This window comes from Benincasa hispida, chromosome 2 (genome assembly GCF_009727055.1).
Source record: "Benincasa hispida cultivar B227 chromosome 2, ASM972705v1, whole genome shotgun sequence".
NCBI lineage: Eukaryota > Viridiplantae > Streptophyta > Magnoliopsida > Cucurbitales > Cucurbitaceae > Benincasa > Benincasa hispida.
The window spans coordinates 19,681,212-19,705,042 of NC_052350.1; the positions used below are offsets into that span (position 1 = coordinate 19,681,212).

Sequence of the window (23,831 nt, forward strand, 5' to 3'; positions counted from 1 at the left end):
CAAAATTTGAGTAATTTATCGTTAAATTCAAATTGTTATATAAAACTAACTATAATAATCAATTTAGTGATAAAGTTAATTATTTAATTAAAATTTGTCAGCATTAGTGATTTAAATTAATTAATTTTTTCAAAAAGAACAAATGGGGAAAATTTTGGGGAATCCTACCCCCTTGGAGAATTTCACTGGGATGGAGGATGAAATGGGGAGTGGAGATGGAGACGGGGAATGGCATCCCGACCCCGCCCTCTTCCTGTGGACATCTCTATTAGTGATAACAAAAACTAATAAAAATAATAAATACATACAATATATTTGAAATGTTTAAAAAATCATTTCAAAAATGCCATGTGAGCTTGCACAACAATAATTGATATAATTAGAAATCATTTTGAAAATATATATTTTGATGGTTTTAAATTAATTTAATATTTCATTTTACACCTTTTCAAATGCAAATTTTGAAATAGTAAAATTGATTTTTAATTAATAAAAAAATATTTTGAAGTGATTATAACTATTTAAGAAAGGCGAAACATTCTTCAGGATGCCTTTAAGCCACATTTACCAACTCGTAATAAAAATTGGTATAATCATAATGAAATTTTATTAATGGATCAGTCGTAATGAATCTCAATCGTAAACGTAATTGGATTACTTTTGATCACGTTTACAGAATAATGAGTCAGTCACATTTACTGTTACCATTACCATTGGACCCTAATAACTATAAGAGTAATGGTAATGGTAACAATAACAAATTCATAATCCTCACACTGTAATTATAATAACAACCGGTTATTATTACAATTACAATGTTGTACAATCAGATTGAGCAAATTATGTTCCTTAATCAAATTCCACATTTTAATTACAGAATTGGAAGTAGGTCCTATAATTTATTACGAGTACTGAATACAAGAAAATAACAAAAAACATAATCAAATATGATTCACTTTTTAGATTACCATGAATGAATAATGTTTCACTTGGAATCAAGGTGATCTACACAATCATTGACCACTTTAAAATAATAATGGGCCATGAGTGTTTTATTTTATTATTTTTATTTTAAAAAAAGATTGGTGCATTCATAGTCACGATGCTAAAATGGAAGATGCCAACTCCAATAACATCACCAGCTTGCGACCACTCTTTAATTTATTTTGGTGTCTCCCCAACATAAAGTTGAATGGGATATAAGGTGTTTGTTTGGGGTCCATTTTTTTAAAGGCAAAGGAAACACAATTCGGGACTTGGGAGAGATAAAAGCACCAACTTGTGTAAAGGGATGATGCCTTATGGCCCCAATCCCCTAAATAAAGGAGCCTTTGTTAGTTCCCTTATGAGGCCCTAATCTTTTCTTTTTCTTTTTCTTTTTTTTTTAAGAAAAGAAAAGCCGTTGGAAAAAATCAATGTTTAAATTTTATTAAAGCCTAAATGTTAGGTTGGACAAACATCAATTTATGCACCTGGACTTTAAGAATTGTATCAATTAAACGCCTAGATTAATATTGTATCAATTTAAATTCAAAATTTTGGGAGTTGTATCAATTAAAATCCTAAACTAATAATTGTATACATTATTTAAGCAAGGTTGTGAGCTACAAAATTGCAGGTGTGCTTAGCAAAATAGATTCCTTCAACAGCTTCACAACGATGTAAAGCACGCAAAGAATCTACGAAATATTGAACCTCACTAAAATATTACGATGAGTTCGTTAGAATGCCTCACAAAATCAAAGAATCAATCTATACCAACTTCCAAAGCATTAAAATGCTTTTATGGAGGGTGATAGCCTCAACAAGTTCCATTGAACCAAAGAAAGATTGAAACTTTTCCATAGCCATCAGGCCCGTCAATAGAATCACAAACAATAGCTCCAAAAGCCACCTCCTCACTTCCAATAACTACATTAGAATTCACTTAAAGAATCATGGAAGAGGAATCCTCCATTTAGCCTCCACAGAGGATAGAAGGATCCATCACATCCAGACCCATAAGTAAGGATCTGAACCAACGATCAAATGAATCAATCATAGAAAGTGTCTGATCAACTGGATCCAAGGAGTGGGAAGATCTGCTATCAAATACCAACAAGTTGTGCATATGCTAAATTGAGGAGATGATAAGAGAGAAGATCCTAAGATCTTGAAAACTGAGAATCTCGATTGCCCTACAAAAAATAGAGTCATAATTAGAGTAGTGAATATCAGAAAGGAGTAGACTAAGGATCCAAGTAGACCAAATGTTTTGACTTTCCTTACAAAACTATAGAGCATGAATATTAGATTCATAATGGTGATGATACAACAAACACTTCTTGTCGGATCAAACCTAGCGATTTGCAAGAACCTCACATGTGGAGAGAGTATTGAGACATGCCCTCCATTTTTTTTTTTTTTTTTTTTTTGGATGGAATTGGTTAAGTCCTCTTTTTTTTTTTTTTTTTTTGAGTGTTTTCAAAATGATAGCCATGACTTCACTTTCTTCACAGTGTGGTTTCAATTAGTCATTTTGAGGATTTAAAAAAAACCCTCCATTTTTTTTTTTTTTTTTTATTTGGATGGAATTGGCAAAGTCCACAACGTCTTCCACGAACTCATTAAAAGGAATGAGAATGACAAAGCGGCAAAAGTAACCGCATGAGCCACTTTGTAACCACTTTTAATCAAATAGATGTCCTTCTTATTATAGTGTTAGAAGAAGGTGTCAGAACTAGATGAACTATAAATAGAGACGGATTTAGTATGGGTTTAGGAGGACTCGAGTCCTCTCAACTTTATGTTCTTCATATATATATATATAACTGGAATAGTATCAAAATCACTAGCTAGTCTAGTAGTAAATCTACCTTTAAACCTTCCTAGGTCCAGATTCAAGTTTAAGAGGAATTTACTTTGATGATTTGGTAGAAAATAAAAGGAAAAGAAATAAAGCCCTATTAGAGTAGTGTAATTCTAAATATTCATATTTTCAACCATTCACCGAGCATTATCATAGTTTACAATTATTCACATATAATATTCACCCGTAAAAAGTAGTATAATTGAAACTATTGGCATAAGGAAACAAATGCACTAAAATTTTTTAAACAATAAAGATAAAAGAATATATATATATATATATCAAACGTATATCAAGGTTTTAATAGGATATTGAAACAATGAACATGTCAGGTTTACAGAAATATCAATATCAATTTATATTTCGAAAAAATTATTAAAACAAAAATAAAAACAAAAATTAATTAGCAAATAAACATTTCACTAACTGTAGATAAATATTAAAAAAAATTCTTACAATTAATTTGCCGATAATAATTTTTTGATATTTTAGTTATATTTTCAACCATTTTATATCATTGTAGATTAAATTTGTAGTTATGTTAGAATAGATGATAAAATAAAGGTTAAATTATAAATTTGGTCATTATAGTTTGAAGAAATTCTAAATTTATTGTTTATTATATTATTATTATTGAAATGTAGTCTTCATTATTATTTTTTTAATATAAATTGAGAGTGGGGGATTTGAACCATGAACTCTTGGTTTTTAGCATATAAAGATGTCAATTGAGTTAAATTCATTACCTTAAATGTTAGAATATCACCTTTATTATTTGATTAAAAAAATCTCATAAATCATCTATATGAGTGGTTAAACTTCTACTTTTAAATCAGATAGAGATTAAATTCTAACTTTATGTAAAATTATAAAGACTAAATTTTAAATTTTAACTAAAAATAAATATTTTAAAACATTTTTTATTCCAAAACATACGTAAACAGCAACTACTCACTCTAGTACGGAATCCGAATATCAGGCGCTTGCCCATGCTTCGGCTGAAATCTCTTGGATCTGATAACTTCTTCATGAAATTGGTTTTCAACTTTCAGCCATACACATTCTATGGTGTAATAATATTGGTGAGTGTCCTCATCTCTAATCCGGTATTTCATGTCAAAACAAAGATTGACGTCCACTATGTGCGCTATCAAGTACTCAATAAGCATTTGGAGGTTTGTTATGTTTACAAGGATGAGCAGTTTGCTGATTGCCTCATCAAATCTCTCGCATATCCTCAACATTCTTATCTTAGAACCAAACTCGGCCTAGTCGATCTAACCCCTCTTTAAGGGGGGATATCAAGGATGATGAGAAAACTGATGACAAAGCAGTCAAACAATGACTCAGATAGATTGACTATGACTTGTACGCTGATATGAACAGAAGAGTATGGAATTATTCTCCCTAACATTCCATTATTAACTCATCAATAGAATTCATACTCATGTATATTTGTTATACTTTTATTCCTTCTTCTCCGGTATAAATGTAAACATCTCAAGCATTCTTTATTATTGAGAAATACAGAAATACAGAAACCTTGATAGAGGAATTCCTCAATTGCTCGTCTTCATTATTTGTTACCTATGTGTTTTATAATCCTTGCCAGTTTCACTCTTTTTAAATTTGTCATTTATTTCAAAACTATCTCCAATCTTTTAAAAATAATAATACTGTTACATGTGATTTTTGGGCTAAAGAATAGAAGTGACATAACGAAGAAGATGAAGCTATTGAGCCAAGAAAACGATAGTAAATAAAAAAAAAAAAAAAAATCCAATTGGGCTAGGAGGATGAGATGGGCTTAAGGAAAATGACTAGTTCGATTTTGAGCTAAAGTAGCCCGATCAACCTTGGCTTTGACAAGGATGAGGTAGATGCCAACCCTCTCATTGGTTATTAAAGCGTACTACGACTTATTTGAGCCTTAACAAGAGGATAGTTTGGGTCAAAAGCTCAAACTAACCTCCTCTGCCAAGGATGAGGTTGGGGTCGAGCCTCCAAAATTAATGAATAATGATGCCCTGGCCTATTTGGTGTGGGAGTTAACCTAATATGACTTGGAAACTCTAAGATGGATGCCCCAGGTCAGGATTTTACTATAAATACATCATTACGACTTCAGAGGAATAAAGTCCATTCCAATACTCAAACTCTTTACTTGTTCCATAGTTACATTTTCTAACTCAAACATCTGTAGCCTGTGTGACAAGCATCACATGGGTTTGCATATATTTATATTTTGCAAGTCACGTGCTTCCCAAAATTATAAATTTTCGTTATGACATGAAGCTCATGTCCGTTTTACCTGTACAGAATTTGGCATCAATAAATATTTTTTGGGAACTTTTACTAATATTTTGAAACTACTCTTAAAGTTTAAGTCCGTTATACTTTTGAATAGGAATCGAGATTTATGGAATGGGTGTGTGACAATAATCTGGAATGATGTGCTATTGTTGAGTCTCAATTTTTCTTCTAAATTATTTTTACATCGTTTGTCTCAATTTTCATTGATTATTTTAACAAACTTCAATTATAAGAATAATTATGAAACATTTATGAAATATCAAGAAAATATTATAACGGTGTGAAATAATATGTTAGATATTTATTATAAAAATAGAAAAATATTTCTATCGTCTTCAATTTAAAAACTGTGATTCACTAAATTCCACAACATTAATATTGGGGAATCTTAATAGATCGAAGTGATGAAATATCTGAACTATACAATATCCTTGCTTTATGTAGGTTTGAAATTACAAAATAAGTTAATGATAAATATGTTTCTCAAAAAATAATTTTTAAATATAAAAAAATTTAAATTTAAATTTTATAACAAAAAAAATTCTTAAAGTACAAACTCTTAAAACTTTTTACTATAAAGTTTAAATATTTTAGAAATTTTCTATTTATAAGAATTTTTGATAGTCTATCTATCTTTCATATATATATAATAATTTTATTTAGAAGATAAACTTTCATGCATCATTGTTTTAAGATCATCACGTAATGTTCTCCATAAAGTTATTTACAAATTACAACTACTTCATTGGTTATAATTTCAAAAAAGAATACACACAAGACTCGTGTGAAGAAACTCTTTTATTTATTTATTTATTTATTTTTATTTTTATTTCCGTGAGGAAATTTGTAATTACCAACTCAATTAGATCAGATAAATAAATAATAATAGTAATCAAAAACGTAATTTGATATTAAAAAAAAATAGAAAAAAAGAACATACAGTATGAAAACAGACTATACATATTTAATATTCGTGTCTTTAATTCTTTATAGATCATGAAAATAGGGTATTTGACAAAATTTTCTATTTATATTTCTCTTATTTTGTTAAAAGCTGTTAATTACAAATCTTAAATTTTGGAACTGTCTAAAAAGAAATTATTATTGGTGGTTGTTATTTACAACATTACATACATCACATACCACATATATGAAAGAAAAAAAAAATTGAAATACATTTTTTAATAATTAAAGAAAATGTATTAAGATGAGTGCAATCTACCTTCAAATATTTTTCTTTATTTATTAATAAACGAGAAAATACAAAATGTTCTATAACCAAGAAAATGTTAAAATATCAAATTGATCTATGAATCGTAAAGGACAACCATATATTTGAAGAATGCAAAACTATTTAATTTTAAGTTTCAATTAGTCCATACAATTTTATTGAACTCACGAACCATTCCTTTTATAAATTGAAATATTTAATGTATACAACGATGGTAGGGTAAAATTCCCAATTGCTAATGCTACCACATTAAAATTCACTAGTTTCCTTTTTTTTTTTTTTTTTTTCCCAAAGGTCTTTTATTCCGTCTTTTAACATTATATTACCGTCATATTTTTCGGTTGATCATTTATTTAAAAAATATCTTTAATCTTTCAAAAATGATAGTATTTATCTTTAATATTCAATAAACATTTCAAACCTATTTTAGGATAGAAATCTTCATTGGAAAAAAAAAAAGTACACTCGACATTTTTGTTCAATATTCTAACGCTTTATCTACCTCAAAGACAAGAATAATATCATAAGTTGTGAAATAATTGAAGTATTTTTAAAAGGAATGACAAACATTTAGCCATATTCTTGTAATTCTAAGTATTTGTAGCAACATGAATGATATAGGAATTTTAGTTCAAAATTATGGATCAATCAAATAAAAATAAAATCTAACCTACAAGGACCAACTTATTTTTAAGCTATGAGAGTGTGGTTGTTTGGACCCTCAATTTCAAGCGAGTTCACTCTATATTTGAGCTCTCATTATACTAGTTGACATTTACAATTATTATAACTTACGGTTAACTATAGTATCAGCTATTTCAAATCCCTATTTATTACAGTATTTACTATTTTCTATTCATTCCTCTTTATTACAATATTTACCATTTCTTATATGACTAAAATAGTTTGTATTATAGGACTATTATAGTTCAAAGTAAACTAATCCATGCAATAAACAGAAACTATTATAACCAATCTAGTGCTCCAAAACCTTTAGGGTGGTTTGGGGTAAAGACTATCAGAAGACTATAATAATCACCTCTTAAGTACTATTTCAAAACTCCCCAATTAGCTATAGTAAATATTATGTCAAAACCCTATTTGCTACCGTTTTTACTATTATACATTCATCATTTTTTTATTCTTTGCTATAATGTTTACTATTTTCTTCTCAAGCTAAAATAGTTTATACCTCAAATACATGCTATTATAACCCAAACTAAAATCATCTACACAACACAAATTATTATAACCCAACTACAATAACCAACTCCTTGTTCCAATCCCCTTCCCCCTAGAGGTTGTTTGGGCACCCATTAGAAGTTGGTGGAGTGAGTTATTATAATCCATTCCACGTTTAGGACACCAAATAAAATAATGATATACAATTATTTCTAACCTACAATTAAATTAAGTATAGTAAATACTATTCCAAAATCTTTTTTATTACAACATTTACTATTTGTTAAGTATTTTTTATTTTTCACTCATCCGTTCTTTTATTCTTGCTATTGTGTTTACTATTGTCTAATCAAACAAAAATAGTTTACACTTCAAACATAAACTTTTATAATCCAAATTAAAATAATGTTCATTTTAAATACTGACTATTATAATTTAAGGAGTATAATAATTATTAATTATAATAACCAACTCAATACCAAAACTCTTTTTAAGTATTAAATCGGTAATATGCCGTTTTCTTTTTAATAAAGAATCCCTTTTTACTTTAATTTTTTTTCAAATGAAAATCGTTAATTTCGTTATAAAGCCTTGGAAATTGGAATAAAGAAGAAAAAAAAAAGAGAAAAGAAAGCCTCAGCCGTGGGGACCACACTCCCATGTGAAGTACTCCACCCAAAGTTTGGCCTGGGGCCCAGCTATAAGAACAGATGTCCAGTTGTCCAGTCCAATACCCACGAAATTATTTGTTTATTTATTTTGTTTTTATTATTAAAAAAGAAAAAAAGAAAAAAACTGGGAATAATAAAATCGCCCACGGGAAGAGATATGGAGTACGTGGAATTGAGATGAGCTGTGTCAGTGTGGTATTCTTAGTACGTGGCAATTTTCTTTTCACCCTGCCTTCAAACTGTCAGACAAAACGGCTCTCTATTTTTTCCTTTTTATTTTTTATTAAAAATATTTCAATATTTTATTTTATTTCTATTTTATCGCCGCAGCCCATAGCTTTTCTATTAATACCGTTTCCCTCTACAACTTGGATCTAAACCCTAACCCCACTGCCCTTCTCTTGCTTACGTTTTTAAACCTTCTCTTCGTTTTTTTCTTAAATTTCTTAAATGCCCTTCCATTTTCGCACTTTCACAGTTTTGGTTATACCTTGTAGGAAATGGAAAAAAATAAAATAAAATAAAAATAATAATTAAAACAATTGGAGAAAATACTTTTTTTGTACGTTTTTTGGTGGTTTCCGTTTAGTTTGAAGTTTCAAAAGGTTAACCTTCCAATTTTCAAGTATTGAGTTTTGGGTCGTTTTTATTTAGTTTAAAATTTTAAAATGTTATAATTTAATCTTAATGTTATAAAATATTACAATATTATTTGATAATTATTTAGATCTTTTTTATAATCATTTTATTTTTTATTTTTATTTTTTAAAAATTAAGTTTATAAACACTATTTCCATCTCCAAATTTCTTCCTTTGTTATTTACTTTCATCAATAATTTAAAAGGCAAGCTAAATTTAAGAACTAAAAAAAGTAACTTTTAATTGGTTGTTTTTGTTTTGGAAATTTGGCTAAAAATTCAATTATCATACTTTAAGAAATATGCAAATTATTGTAAGATATGAGGAGGAAATAAATTTAATTTTCAAAAATCAATAATTAAAAATGAAAGGGTTAGTCAATGAAACCTACAATTTTGCTCTTGAAATTTTAATTTTGTATCAATTTGGTCATTCAATTTTATGATTTGTGCTTTTAATCTTGATTTTTCAACATTTTTTTGCTTTAGTATTAATGCTTATTAATTAATTTAAAAGAATTATAATGAATTAAATTCCAATATTTTCATTATTATTAAAATAAATTTAAAATTTCACTTTAGAGTTAATTTAACACAAAACTAATTGGTAATTTCACTCTTTTATTGAACGTTGTTTAAGTTTATTAGTATGATTTTATTTGCAAACATACCATACTTTTCCATCTTCGTTCTGGTCCTATATTTGAAATATTTTGTTTTATTATGTTTTTTTTGAATTAGGGTGCAATGGACTTGTTCCTTATATATAGTTTGACAAAGAAGGTATGTTTTTCTTCCTTTTATATATATATATATATTGCATTAATGCATCTAGACTCTCTATTTAAATTGACTTGGCATGATTTATTAGGGTTTATTTTCTCAATATACGATCGTAAGTAACATCACAATTAGGGTTAGCAAAATTTTCTATGGAAAATTTTCGATTTGACCGAAGATGGGGTCAAACTGGGGATCTCTTTAGGGTCCTTGAACTGGGGATGGGGCACGGATGGGGAGGGTGTCCCGACCCCGCTCTGATTAAGTTTTTAAATATTTTTTCTATATATATAATTAGATTTTTACATATTTTCTCTCTCTATGAATATATATTAGGTATTTAACTTTTTACATTTAGCTTGTTTTTAATTTAGCTCAATATAAACCCAACTAAAATGTCCTAACCCAAACCAAAGATAGTTTTACAAAAAAAAAAATGTTTTTAAAAAAATCCCCATAGAAAAATAAAAGGGAAAACGCCCGTTTCTCCGATGGGGAATCCCGTACCCGTCCCTGCCTTGAAATGGCGGGGATGGGGACCATCTCCATCCCGTTTCGATCTCGTTGCCAACCCTAATCACAACGGTGAAAATCTCCAAAAGTGAATTATTTTTTTAGTAACCCAACTTTAGAAAATTCTCAAACTTATAACATTCATTCATGAATGACTTTTTCAAACATTGAATACAATATTCATTATTCAATCTGTTACTAAATTCAAATTACGAACGTAAGGTAGAAGGGAAAATTCGTCGAATTATAATTAATTAATATTTCGTGTATAAATCGTGTCTTTCTAATAAGGTTTTCAGTTTCATTCCAAACAATATCAAAGTTAATTACTAATAAACAATTTGCTAATTTAATTATAGTGACTACAGAATCTTCCATTCGCCTCACTTCCACCGGAGAAAAAAAACCTATTTTTATTTTACTTTTATTTAATTCGATGAAATACAAAAAAAAAAAAAAAAAAAAACTATCATTTTCTTGACCTGATAGTTTCCTCTTGTTTGTTATGTCATTTTTACTTTCTAGCCCACAAATAAAAAAAAAATCTTATTTTATTCTTAAAATTTGAATTTTATTCTATTTTAGTGCTCAAAGTTTTAGTAACGTTCGATTTAGTCTTGCTATTACAATTTTGTTAAAACTTAAATGAAAATGTAAGATGACATATATATTTGTGTTGAGTAAGATGAACATGAAGTAAAATGTCAACTATCATTGTGTCAAAATAATGAACGATCAAAATTTTGAATGAAAAATAACTTTTAAAGTTGTCCCATTCAAAATCACGAATAATATTAAAATCGTAAATTTTTTTGAGCATGGTAACTTATTTGATAGTTTAGTTATTCAAAAATACAAGTCGTCTGATCATTTTGTTAAAAAAATTAATAAAATTTTGATAACAAAGACTAAAGTAAGGAAATTTTAAAAGTTTAAGAACTAAAATAGACATTTTTAAAAGTTAAAAGACAAAAAAGAATAATATTCAAAATTCAGGTCGAAAATAGGATTTAGACTAAATAAAAATTTATACAAGCGTAGGGGCATATTTGCAAAGCGTGAAAATATCGCGATAAATTCGGCCTGGTCCTTGCTATAAATACATAGCTTGAGTAAAGCTAGGTTTGCCAATTTGAAGAGCCAAACACGGCTTGAAAGAAAAACCCTCTCTTCTTCCTTCCTTCTTCTTCTCTCTATTTCTTCTGACTTTATCTTCAATGGCGGTTTCTTCTAGAAAATCAAGCGGGCCAGTTCTGAGGTCTCTCTCACCTTCTGGGAGGTTCTATGGCTCCTATTCTTCTTCTTCATCTTCTTCTTCCTCATCTGCCTTTGCCTCTTCCTCGTCAAGCTTTTCCACCAGAAACCCTACTTCGTTTTTCCGTAGATCTGTGTCGCCTTCTCGTGTTAATCTGCAGGGATCTTCTTCTCCGTCAGCGTCGTCAGTGAGTTTTTCACTGGACCGGTCTATTTCTCCGAATCGGCCTATCTCTGTTTTGTCTCGTACCAGTGGGAATCATCAAGTAGTGAAGAAACAGAGCAACCAGAAGAGGACATGCATGTGCTCCCCAACCACGCATCCTGGTTCGTTCCGGTGTAGTCTCCACAAAGGCGTTCAGTCGCAGCCTTCAACTCCTTACTCGTCCAATCGGCTCAACGCGCGGAGATCGGCGATGACGAATTCTCTGGTTCGAATCGGAGGAGTTGAAGGCGATTTAGTGAGGCGAGCTTTGGCTTCTCTCATCCGACCTTCGTCTCATAGTCAAAGACGCCGAGCGGATTTCTGTCCAAGACCTAGCCGGCTTTCAATCATGTCGAAAGCCGATGATCTGTGATGAAGATTTTGGTACGTTGGCCAATAACCTCTGGTTTATTAATCTTTTTACCTCTTCTCTGAGTTTTCAACGACGAAGACGGCGGATTCCAACCACAGGTTCAACGGCAGGGATATAGAGTTGGAGACGAAGCTTAAATCGGATCTGATTGCCTATACACTACACCTCGCTTCCCGGAGTTGAACTAGAGAACCTATATAACTTTTGTGTATATACAGAAAATATATATATGGAAGATAAATACAGTTTCCGCGATATTGATAACAATTCGTGGAGCTTTTGAACTTTAATTTTTTCACCAATTTCAAAATCAAACATAATTCAAACCCTAATTCGTCCTTATTTCTAACTGTACAGGACTTCTAATTTCAAAAGACATGATTCAAAATTATTTGCGTCTGGTAATCGGTGAAATCAGTTCATTGTTGTTATGTTTGTTCCACTCGCTTCGTAATGCTTCCAGAACAACATACGTTTTTGTTATTTGGTTCGGCGTTCGTTCATCTCCGTCCGTCGTCAGCCGTTATTTGTTTCATCAAGTGGATTTCTCTAAGGTAAAGTGATTTCCATCTTTCTGCTTCGTATTTTCCCCTGTTTGTGTTCAAATTCTTTGATTAGTTCTTCGTAATTTCTGTTTGTTCTGTATACAGATATGCAATTGCAGGTTGAAATGGAAGTCATCTGATATCTGAACTTTGAATTTTGTGATCTGGAAGTAGGATTAATGGTAGGGGGGAAACTTCGGAGGAAGTTATGAACGAACAAGGACAGTTAATGGAATTCTCGTCACAGACTGAACAGTTTTAATTCAAATTAATTGGGATCAAATGCTGGAGTTTAAAAATAATTAAGTAAATAAAATAAGAGTTGAAGATTGATGAAGCCAGTGGAATTAGATGGGGTTGACCTACTAAAGTCCTAAATCGGTGGAAGGAACCGACTTCTATTTGGCCTATGTTCATTAAAAAAAAATAGGGATAATTGACAAATTGAGATTATGAATGCGGCTTTTCAATTGAAGAATGCCCCTTTGAAGAGATGAAGGGCTGCCTATAACCTTTTCGGAGAGGGAAATTATTATTAAGAAATGAACATTAATGGCTAAACTTGAAAATTTGGGTAAATCATTAATTTGGTTTCTATGGAGTGGGCTTAGTTGAATTCATCCTGGTGTTATGATTTCAATTTGAGATGTTCTGGTTCGATCTCCTAAAGCCCTATCAAGTTGGAGCTAGGTTGTTTCTTAGTTCAACAATCTTGTTGTCTTCAACTTTTGACTTTTGACTTTCTGGCGATTTGAAGTCATAACCATTGGAGTGACATTTGAATGTTTACACACTCTTGGACGAGAGATTTGAACTTCTGATTTTATATCTCTAATGATTCTTAAAACAAAATAGGGAAAGGCCTAATTGGCAAAAAAAGGGGTAATGAACACAAAGTTGTTGCGTGGGGAAAATTGGTACTCAACTTTGAAAGAGGAGGTAGAAGAGAAAGATGGGACTCTAAAAGAACTACGAGCTTCGGTATGATAAAGATGTCAGTTCTTTCCGACTCAGGAAAAAGAGAAGGATAAGATGACAGTGGGAGTGAAAATGAGTGGGCGATGTGGCCGTCTTCTATTCTCCCAAACCCATCATTATTATCGTTAATCTTTTTTTTTTTCATTTTCAATAATGCCTCTTTCACTCGTTTTCTTTACGTTCTCCTTTCTTCTTATCTTTTCAAACTAATAAACAATTAATATGTATGGTATAGTTAGGCAAATATTGGTCATCTATCAATCCTTCCGCTCACACTGTCGTCTTTTCAGTTTTTTTCCCCCTAAATTTAAAAGTTTAAAAGGGTATTTTTGGAATGGAAGTTTAAGTTGGAAGACACTTTTTACAATTTAGTCCTTCTCATCATGCATTCAGGTTCAAAATGTTTTGGGATGTCAATGTATTAGAGAGCACAGAACATTATAAGCTCCATTATTATTGTTAATTTTGTTTAATGTGATGTTTTATATAATATTTGGAGATTATGGCGATATGGAGCATAACATTTTCTTTAGAAAAAAATATTTTAAGTACGAGACCTAATAAAACAAATGTAGTCTCATTTCATAACCTACATTATTTTAAGAATAGGTTAAAAAATGATTAATTTATTTTTTATTATTTTAAACAGAAAAATTATTTTAGAAAACAAAAATAATTAGAAATATTTACAAATAATAAATATGCTGTGATAAAAAAAATTACCTTAACGTATTCTAAAAAAACTATAGATACATTTTGAGAGGTTATGCATCAAATATTAAAAGTAAATAAAATGGTGGGAAGAGAAAATGTGTTTATTTATTTGTTTAAATATGGATGTACGAAGTCGCATGGTTCTGAATAAACTTAATTAATATACGGAACCATAGAAAGGTATGGTTGATATTTTTCAAGTTAGTTGATTTTGTATTGTATTAGGTGGGAAGAGAAGTGAAGGACCACAGAGTTCACCGATTTCTATGACCATTTTTTTTTACACCATTTTCTTGCGTTTGTTTGGAACTCCAAATGCAATGGCTTGAAGAGATGGATCGAATTTACGTGGAGGTTTATACCTCACTTTCAATGTAATATAAAATTGTCAATACCGATGGAATGGGAAATTTGTAAGATTGACAGTGGGTTAATACTTCTGATTTTAATTTGGTTTCCTTTTAACTTAGGATTTTCTACCTAAAATGCTTAAAAAAAATAGACACGTATTATATGTCTTGAACATTTACCTTCTTATTTTTATTAATATTAGTGGTTATTTATAATTTACTTCTTACATACGTTATATATATATATATATTCACGTATACTTTCTCTCTCACCCATATTCTTTCTCCTCTATAATTTATATTCATTTCTTCCTCTTTTCCCTCTATTCTTCTTCCTCTCTATCTCTTTTCTTCTTCCGACGATGTAAGTTGCAGGCGGTAGACACGACATGAAACGAATTGATGGTTCAACACGAGATAACATGAACGATTTGAGATGAATTGATGACGTGGATGATGTGGGGCGAATCTAATGGAGGGAGCAGATTCAGTTGACAGTACGACATGGTGAGCAAATACGGTCGACGACGATGGGGAAAGATCCATGGTGGTCATGGCTAAAGAAGAAGAGATGAAGATGGAGGGTTATGTATTATAAACCGAAGGATCTTTATTTTTTTTTTATTTTATTTTTTTATATATACTGTGTTATATATGTAATTTTTTTAACTTTGGTAGAAAATTCGATATATATTGTGTTGTATGTATTCGTCTATTTGATAGAAACGATTATTTTTTTTTTATTTAGACTTATTGTGTTATGATATATATTGTTATTTCATATATTGGTTAGAATATTTTCAAATACTTAACAAAATGTTTTAAGATAAATTTAAAACAATCTGTCGAAATGTTCTAAGTTATATTTAAAATAACTATCAATAAATTGATATGTGAAAAAAAATTCATTAAATACATTTTTTTTTCAATTTCTCCAATTGATAAATGATAGTATTTTTCTCTCTTCATTATTGAAAGAGCTTTGAAAATAGGAAAAAAAATATATAAAACGAATATAAATAAATATAAAAAAGGGTTACTGTCCAAAAATAACACTAAAAGATCCTTTAGAAAAATATCAAAGACATTTATGAAAATATATGACCAAACTCCATGCAAAAAGTACCATGGAGTTAGCATTTGGAGAAAGAAAAGATGGTTTTAATTTTGTATTTCTCCATTTCTACCACTCTAAACCCCACAAAAACTCCAAAATCATTGCATTTTGACCTCAAATTGGTTACAATTTTTCTCTGATTCTCTTGCATCCAACAAATCATTTGAATTTTGTTCTTTTATGTATTGTCAACCTTTTTCAACGAACAAATGTCTAATAGACTTATCAAAATTTCAATAATTTCTAATTAGTTCATAAACTTTAAAATTGATTAATAGTCTCGAGGAATGGGGACGAGTCCATACCTCGAGAACATCCATCTCCATCTATGTGAAAGTCTTATCTTCAACCCTTTCTTATATGTATGGATCTCCTTCTCCATACATTGACCCTTCATTTCATTTTATTTCTAAGTTTCCTTTTTAGTACCAAACTTCCCCAGCAAAAAAAAAAAAAACCCACCGAATCTCAATCGTTTGTCCAACATTCAATCCACTATTATGGGACCAAAAAAAAAAATGGAACTAAAAAATTAAAAATTAAAAATTAAAAATCATGGGGCTCACTGAAATCTGTTTGGATGCTGAGAAAACCAAACTTTCTTTGATGGAAAATCTGTCCCATCATCATCTTCATGTGATCCAACTTGTTGCATTTTTAGCCACTAACTCCCTTCTTTAATCAAATATCATGTGATGATGTTGATGCATTAATCTCCCTTTTTTTTGTGTTTCTTTTCCTTTAAATTTATATTTAATATGTTTTGTTTGCTTGTTTTGAATTAAAAAACAAGGGGCTAAAATTGGGTTTGGTAAATCCCTTCTTTTGAATTAATTATTTGTGGTCACAAAGGATTTGGAGTTTACTTTGGATTTAATTAACATAAATATAATTTAAATGTATGTCATGACAGGACTGAATTAAAACTTTATTATTTTAATTATGTTTAGGCAAACGTTTATTATGAATTCCTTCTCTTTATTCATTTTATTATTTATTAGGATCAATTTGTACCCTAAACAAAACTCAGAAATAGCCCATAGCCACCCCACTTGACATATTTGCCTTTTGGAGTATTGTTTTAGTGGAAAATCTTTTTTTTTTTTTTAATAATTTTATTCCTACCATGAAAAAACCTATACACATTCAATCTTCATCTTAGTTTTTTTTTTTTTTCTTAAGACAATAAATTTTGATTGAAATATTATACTAGTCCTTATATTTTGAGGTTTGTTCAATTTTAGTCAATATACTTTCAATCAATCTTAAATTTAGTCTCTCAAAATTCATTTTTATCAAATTTGATTAAATAACAACAATAATTTTCATGTAAAGTACAATATGTGAATATGTTTCAAAATTTATAGCAAAAATGTCAATATATATATATAATCAATAATAAATTAGCATGAGAACTAATTTAATATCGATTGAAAATATGTAGACTAAAAAAAGACAATTAAAAATATAATGATTAAAATTGAATAAATTTCAAAGTTTAGGGTGAAAATGGTATTTTTGAACTTAAGTTAAGCGTAAAATTTTAGCGCAAGGAGAAAAAGTTTCATGTTCCTTTTGTCTTTCATTTGAATTCTCAATGAAAAGTTTTGGGCTTTAATTATCCGCATTTTCAGTGGGCCTTTAATTGTGTGATCTAATTTTTAAACCCACTCTTATAGTCCAAGTCATTCAAAAAGGCTTTGAACCTTGAAACTGGAGTATGAGACAGAAAAATAGCCAAAATGATGAACTAAAATGGATCACAAAAATTTACTTATAAATATTAATGCTGTCACCTCTTTAGATATTAGCTTTAATCCGCGACAAAAATTCACAAAAAAAAACCATACTATAACTTGTAGGATTGTTTTAAAATATATATATGAAAAAAAAAAATTTGACCAACTTAATTACAAATATAGTAAAATGTGATTGATAGTGAGACATCTATGAGTGTCTATCTATCCGTATTTGTCACAATGAACAATAATATTTTGCTATATTTAAAAATATTTTCAGTAGCTTTCTAATTTAAAACAATTACTCTAACTTGTATGAATAAGCTAACCTAGCAAATCAAAGATCTGAATCTTCTAATTCGAAATCGCAAAACTAAAAACAAACATATTTGAACAATTAGCTTGTACAAAACTTCAATAGACAACTTTCTTTTAGTTGCATTGGCATTCAAATCAAATGCACACATCATGTAAAATTAAAACAAACCCCTCCCCAAAAATAATAATAATAATAATAATTCAAGTTGGCTTCATGTCATAAAACAATGAAACCCACAAGGAATGATAATCATCATCCGTTTCCATTCTTTCCCTATTACACCGACAGCAAATTCTTGGGCTTCCATCTCTTCCATCTAACGGCCCAGATACTCTTGGGCTCCGGCTCGGCGGAATCAGCTTCATCATTCTCCCTTGTGGCGGCCCATTCACCTTTGGGCTTTTACTCAAGGCCCAATCCGATACTCTCCCATCTAAAGGCCCAGATGTTCTTGGGCTTCTAGGAAACATAGGCGGCCTCTCTTTTCTATCCAACGGCCCAGATAACTTCAAGCTCTTACTACTCATCACGAACTTCTCGTGCGTTCTCCCATCCAACGGCCCGGAAAGCGACACGTGTTTACTCCGTCGTTTGGGCGGGGGCTTGACGACCTCCTTAACCTTGACCTCGTCCAGGGTCGGCGGCTCAGGGGAGATAACCGCCGTGTCTTCCCGGAAAACCCCCTTATCGGGCCTGGCGGTGGGCAAAATTAGCTTGCGGAGGCAGTTTCTGAGGCAGATTTTGGTCTTGGTGAAGGCGGAAAGGAGGGGATTGTTGAGAGTGGGTTGTTGGTGGGTGTGGGATTTGGCGAGTTTGAGAATCTCGAGGCGGTGTTTGGCGATGGAGATGCCGATTTTTTGAAGAAAATGGTGGTTGAAACGAGGAATGTCGTCGGGCTTAAGGGCATTTCGGGCAAAAAGAAGGCCGTATTCGTAGGTGTGAAGTGGGTCGAGGCCGGTTCTTGAGAGCCAGGAGAACCAGTCCATTGAAGGAGCTTGATCAAAGCTTTAACAATGCTTTTACAGTTTAGAGATTGTGACATATATAGTGAGAGAGGGAAAAAAGAACAGACGGAAATTAATTAATATTGAAAAAAAAAATTTAAAAAGCAAAATACTTTTTATTTTCTTAATTTGGTCATTGAATTTTAAAATGTTACGTATTTTCTAGATTTTAAGATTTATATTTTTTAATTTTTTCACTAAATATTTATTTTTTAGTATTAATATCTATTAATTAATTTTAAAAAATTTAACGAATTGTAATTAATTAAGTTTCATGGTTTCACATCACGATTAAAATTTAATTTACAATTTCATTTCATAATTATTTTAAGTTAATTGATCGACATTAATGTTAAAAAAAAAAGTGAGTATTTAATGAAAATCTGATACTAAAAGTGTAAATTTTGAAATTTAAGGACCAAATTGAAACAAAATTCAAATCTCAAAAGTAAAATTGTAACATTTTAAAATTAAGGGACTAAATTGAAATCCAACTCAAAACTTAATGATTAAAAGTATAATACTTTGAAACCTAGGGTTCAAAAAGATATTCATTTTCAAGTAAAAAGAAAAATATAGTGTCAATCCAAGCATTGTTTCTATTTAGTTCTTGAACTTTCAAAATTACAAATTTAGCTTCAACTTTGAATTTTTTTTGAAATCCATAGATCTACTAAACACAAAACCAAAAGTTCATAAATTATTAGATATAAATTTAAAATTTACGTATAATAAATTTCCAAACTTTCAAATTCAACCCATCTTTAAAATTTTTAAATTTATCTAAAACCTATTAAAAACAAAATTGAGAATTAGGTCATTATCAGACACTTTTACCAACTAAATTTATGATTTAACTTTAAAAATAAAAGATCAAATTAACATTATATTTATACTCTTATAATCTCATTTTAGGTAGGTTTGATAATGGAAATTTTTGTTAAAATGACCATAGTTGAACGGTAAATAATATGTAGTAACAAATTGGTAACATTTATTGGACCACTAGCAAAATTTTATTAGATGTGAGTGAGGGATAGAGAAGTTATGTGGTGTATAGATCTGTTGCTTTCGGTATGGATGAATTATTTTATGTTAATTTTGGAAGTTTATTGAACATGAGAATGACAATTATGCCCCTCTCATAAATAATTTCTCTAGGACCCACTAGAAAAATTGTTTTAAATGGTAAAATTAATTAAAATATTTTTAAATATAGTGATAGAAGATAATAATAGTCTATGAATATGGACGTATATTTATAAATATTTTTGTTATTTTTTTTATATCTAAAAATAGTCCAAATATATACTTAAAGTCTTATTTTTATTTTTAAATTAATTATTTAATAGCAATTTTGTTTGTTTTTGTTTACTTAGAAAATGATGCCATGAAAAAGAAAACTTCAAAACATTACAAGACCCACTTGTACATATGAGTGCCTAATCAAATCTATCTTAAAAGTGGCTTCTTTTTCAAATATTCAAATAACCTTTTTAGTTTGCTTATTCATAATTAGTTTATTTTTTAACCTTTTATTAATGGTGACAAATAGCTTTGTTTATAAATTTGCCTTAATCTTACATCATATTAAATAAGATTGAATAAAGATTCAAATCTAAAATTCAAAGATGGTTGAACTATGTTAGAGTAAGTCGAGTTACTTTTTAATTTAAGAGCAAATTTTAAAAACCACCCTTAAAAGAATGATAGTAGTTATATTTGTAATTATACCCTCAAACTTCGATCGTAAAAACAGAACTCTCAAATGGATCCTCAAACTTAGCAGAAATTATAACAATTACATAAGTAACCTAAAGGTTGAATTTTTATCATTTCGGGATCAAATTCGTATGTAACTGCAATTATCGCCATATTTAGATAGTGATTTTAGAGAACATGGGTCGGAGCGGTGTCGTCCAATCAGAAGAGAGAGAGATGGGTATGAGTTTGGGGGCATTAGGGGCTAAGTCAATAAGTAGTTTTTTTGGTAGGGTAGGGGTTGCATGTGGATTGATTCACAAGAAAGGAATGGGTTGGATGTGTTTAATATATTTTGGTTACAATGTAGGATGAAGTCAGAAATGTTATTATTTGGGGGATAGCAATATTCAATTAAATGCTATCCATAGTTGAGCTTTAATTTACACTCACACACAACATATGCAATAAAGACCTAACCCTTTCTAACACTCCAATACTACTAATTCAAAACCCACTTTATTTCCTACCAATGTCTTTATCTTAACTTATGGTCTAGTTATTTATTACTCAAATCAAAGTTTTCAACTACAATTGATTGCCTTTATTGTGTTCATGAAAACAAAGAGAAATTAATATACAAGTAAGACAAAACAATTTGAATATTTGATTAATTTCCTTTTTCAAATCTATTTTTTCCCATCAATTTATGCTTTGGGTAATTTCATATTGATTTAATATAGAAAAAGTTGTCCTTTTCATCCTCAAATTTTTAAGAATATGTATTTTTGCCTTTAAATTTTAAAATTGTATCTTTTTAGTTATCGAGTTTTTTAGAATAGGTGTATTTAGTTGCTGAGTTTTAAAAATGTAACCCTTTGATCTTTGAGTTTTTAAGAACATGTTTAAAAGGTCCTTAAAGTAATTTTTAGAATTAATTTAAATAATTATATAATATTTAAAATTAGAAAAATAATTTTAGAGAGAAGAGATAATTTTTAAAATTTATTTTTCTAATTTAAAATAATAATAATAAATATTTGAAAGATTTTTTAAACTTATTTTTAAAAAACTTGAGAACTCAAAAGGTATATTTTGAAAACCTAAGGACTAAATATAGCTGTTCTTCAAAATTCATAGACTAAAAAAGTGAGTTTCCCTTTAATATGGTAATAGAGCGAAAGTTCGAGTTAGGAGGGTGGGTTACATTTTGAAAACCTAAGAATTAAACATATCTGTTCTTCAAAACTCATAGACTAAAAAAGTAAGTTTCCCTTTAATATGGTAATGGAGCAAAAGTTCGAGTTAGGAGAAGTAGAATTTGAACTCCACTCCTTGTTTGGCCCAAGGAGTTCGTGGATCCCACGACTAGAAAAATCAATTTTATACGTTATTAACTTCCTACTTAGTGGATCTTAGAAGTTCATAACTCTCTAGAATTTACACCGTACTCCTTGAAGTTCACAACTCCATCCCTAATCCTAATGTCAATTTTCTTTCCAATCAATATTTGACCATTTACTTATAGGTGGAAAAGATTGTTAAATGACCAATTTGGTCTTTTGAAGATGAAACATTAGCTCAAATAATTCTTAGACATGTATGCCCAAAAAAAAAAAAATGATTTTTCTTAACCACTAAACATTGAGTTACCAATCACTTTTAGCTAATAACCAAGACAACCCCAATATGAGTAATAAATAATTTGATATTTAGAGTAAGCTGTTTTGCTTAATTACCATAACAAAAGTTACCATTTTTATCTCTTTTCTTATTTGTGTATTTCCAATTATGCAGAGCCAATCAAGGAAAATAACTTTTGGGTTGTTAGAATAATGTTAGAGATTTAATTTAATTAATACAACATTATTAAATTCAATAAACCTACAACAACATTGCTGAAATCAAGGGCTTAAATGCTACAAATGTTGGGAGGTCTTTATGGCTCTAAAATGGCTACTTTTAAATAATTTATTTCTTAATTATACACCTAGAAAAAATAAATATATTATAAAGACAAAAACAACCTAACAAACCAACCTTACATAGAGCCTTGTAATAAAGATGTAAAACCTACTACCACAAAAGCTACAAGAATATTTAGAATAATAAAGATTATCAAAATCTTTTTCATCAAAGTCAAATTAAGAGTCTCTTGGGATTGTTTAATATTATAACTTTGAATTTTAGTAGTGGAAAAGTCTATAAAATCCTCTTATAAAAATGTGGAGTATGAATAATATAGATATTTCTCCACTTGGTCACTAGATGGAAAAGTGTAAAGGTTTGTCCATAGAGGAAATTGTTAAAACTTGTCTCTTGAAATCATACCAATTTATTGTCTTAAGATTGATGTTGATTTTTTTTTCTTTTTTCTTTTTAATAAGTGGAATATGAAGATTTAAACGTCTGATTTTAGTAGAAAGAGTATACATGTCAATGACGTTTGAGCATATCTCACCTCAATTGGAAGATAAAAATAGAGGTGTTCGAAATATTCAATGACTCGAAAAGTCCAATCAACCGATTGAACTCAATTTGTATGATTTCGATTGGGTTAGGTTCAAATAAATAAAAACTGTATGGATTGAGTTAATGAGGGTCCACCCAAAATAACTACACACCAATTCGAGTTTATTATTCATTTTAAAAAGTATGTTTTGAAAAAAGAATACCTTCAATATAGATATATACATGTATTTATTTTAATTTTACTTAATTCCATGCTTTTTTAAAGATTATTTCTTATTCATCAACTATTAAAAGTAACTTTTTAAGTTTTAACACTATGAAAAGAAAATTTTCATAATATAAATTAAAATTAATTTGATTATCTTACTTGTGAAAATAATTAAATCAATCATTTTTCATATTAACATTTTACTATTTTTTAAAATAAAAATTTTAATAATGATCTCAATACCTAAAACATAATAGTTGTTTGAGTTAAAGAAACTTATAATCGTAACGATTGAGTTGAAATCTAAAAGTGTTTAAACTCAACTCAATTCACGAACAATTCCAAATAATGTCGTAGAACCATTGTCTAATTAGCAATTACATTGAAAATTTCAATGTTGTATCTAAATATAAATCTTGTAGGTTAGTGTAAGGATAAAGGAATACAATGAAAGAGAAAAAACAAGGGGGGTGAAAGAAAATTACTTGCTTTTGGCATCTAAAACAATAGATTTTAAATCAACCTACCAAATAAAAACTAATAGGAGTTTGAATTAAAGAAATCCTAATACATAATAATAGAACCATAAAATAATTGTTGTTAGGAAGATGGTGGTTGAATCATAGCCTCACTCTATGATTTTGACATTGAAAGCATGAGAACCCACTTCAATATT

At 29.5% G+C, this 23,831-nt stretch overlaps 2 protein-coding genes across 5 annotated transcripts; one reads left to right on the forward strand and one right to left on the reverse strand.

Annotated features, from left to right (window-relative positions):
• The first annotated feature begins 11,308 nt into the window (after positions 1 to 11,308).
• LOC120071112 (uncharacterized serine-rich protein C215.13-like) lies at positions 11,309 to 15,293 on the forward strand. Of its 4 annotated transcripts, none has more exons than XR_005480159.1 (3): positions 11,309 to 12,019; positions 12,366 to 12,562; positions 14,965 to 15,293. XR_005480159.1 is itself a non-coding variant. In XM_039023172.1 (2 exons), the coding sequence occupies exon 1, from the start codon at positions 11,394 to 11,396 to the stop codon at positions 12,006 to 12,008; it is 615 nt and encodes a 204-aa protein (XP_038879100.1). In that variant the 5' UTR covers positions 11,309 to 11,393; the 3' UTR covers positions 12,009 to 12,019; positions 12,366 to 14,236. The 4 variants fall into 4 exon arrangements, 1 of the variants encoding a protein (XP_038879100.1); XR_005480160.1 differs by having other exon boundaries at positions 14,971 to 15,293; XR_005480158.1 differs by lacking the exon at positions 14,965 to 15,293 and adding an exon at positions 12,659 to 14,236.
• A 2,516-nt stretch (positions 15,294 to 17,809) lies between these two features.
• On the reverse strand, positions 17,810 to 18,801 carry LOC120071438. Its single transcript, XM_039023724.1, has one exon. The coding sequence runs from the start codon at positions 18,754 to 18,756 to the stop codon at positions 17,971 to 17,973; it is 786 nt and encodes a 261-aa protein (XP_038879652.1). The 5' UTR covers positions 18,757 to 18,801; the 3' UTR covers positions 17,810 to 17,970.
• Positions 18,802 to 23,831: the final 5,030 nt, after the last annotated feature.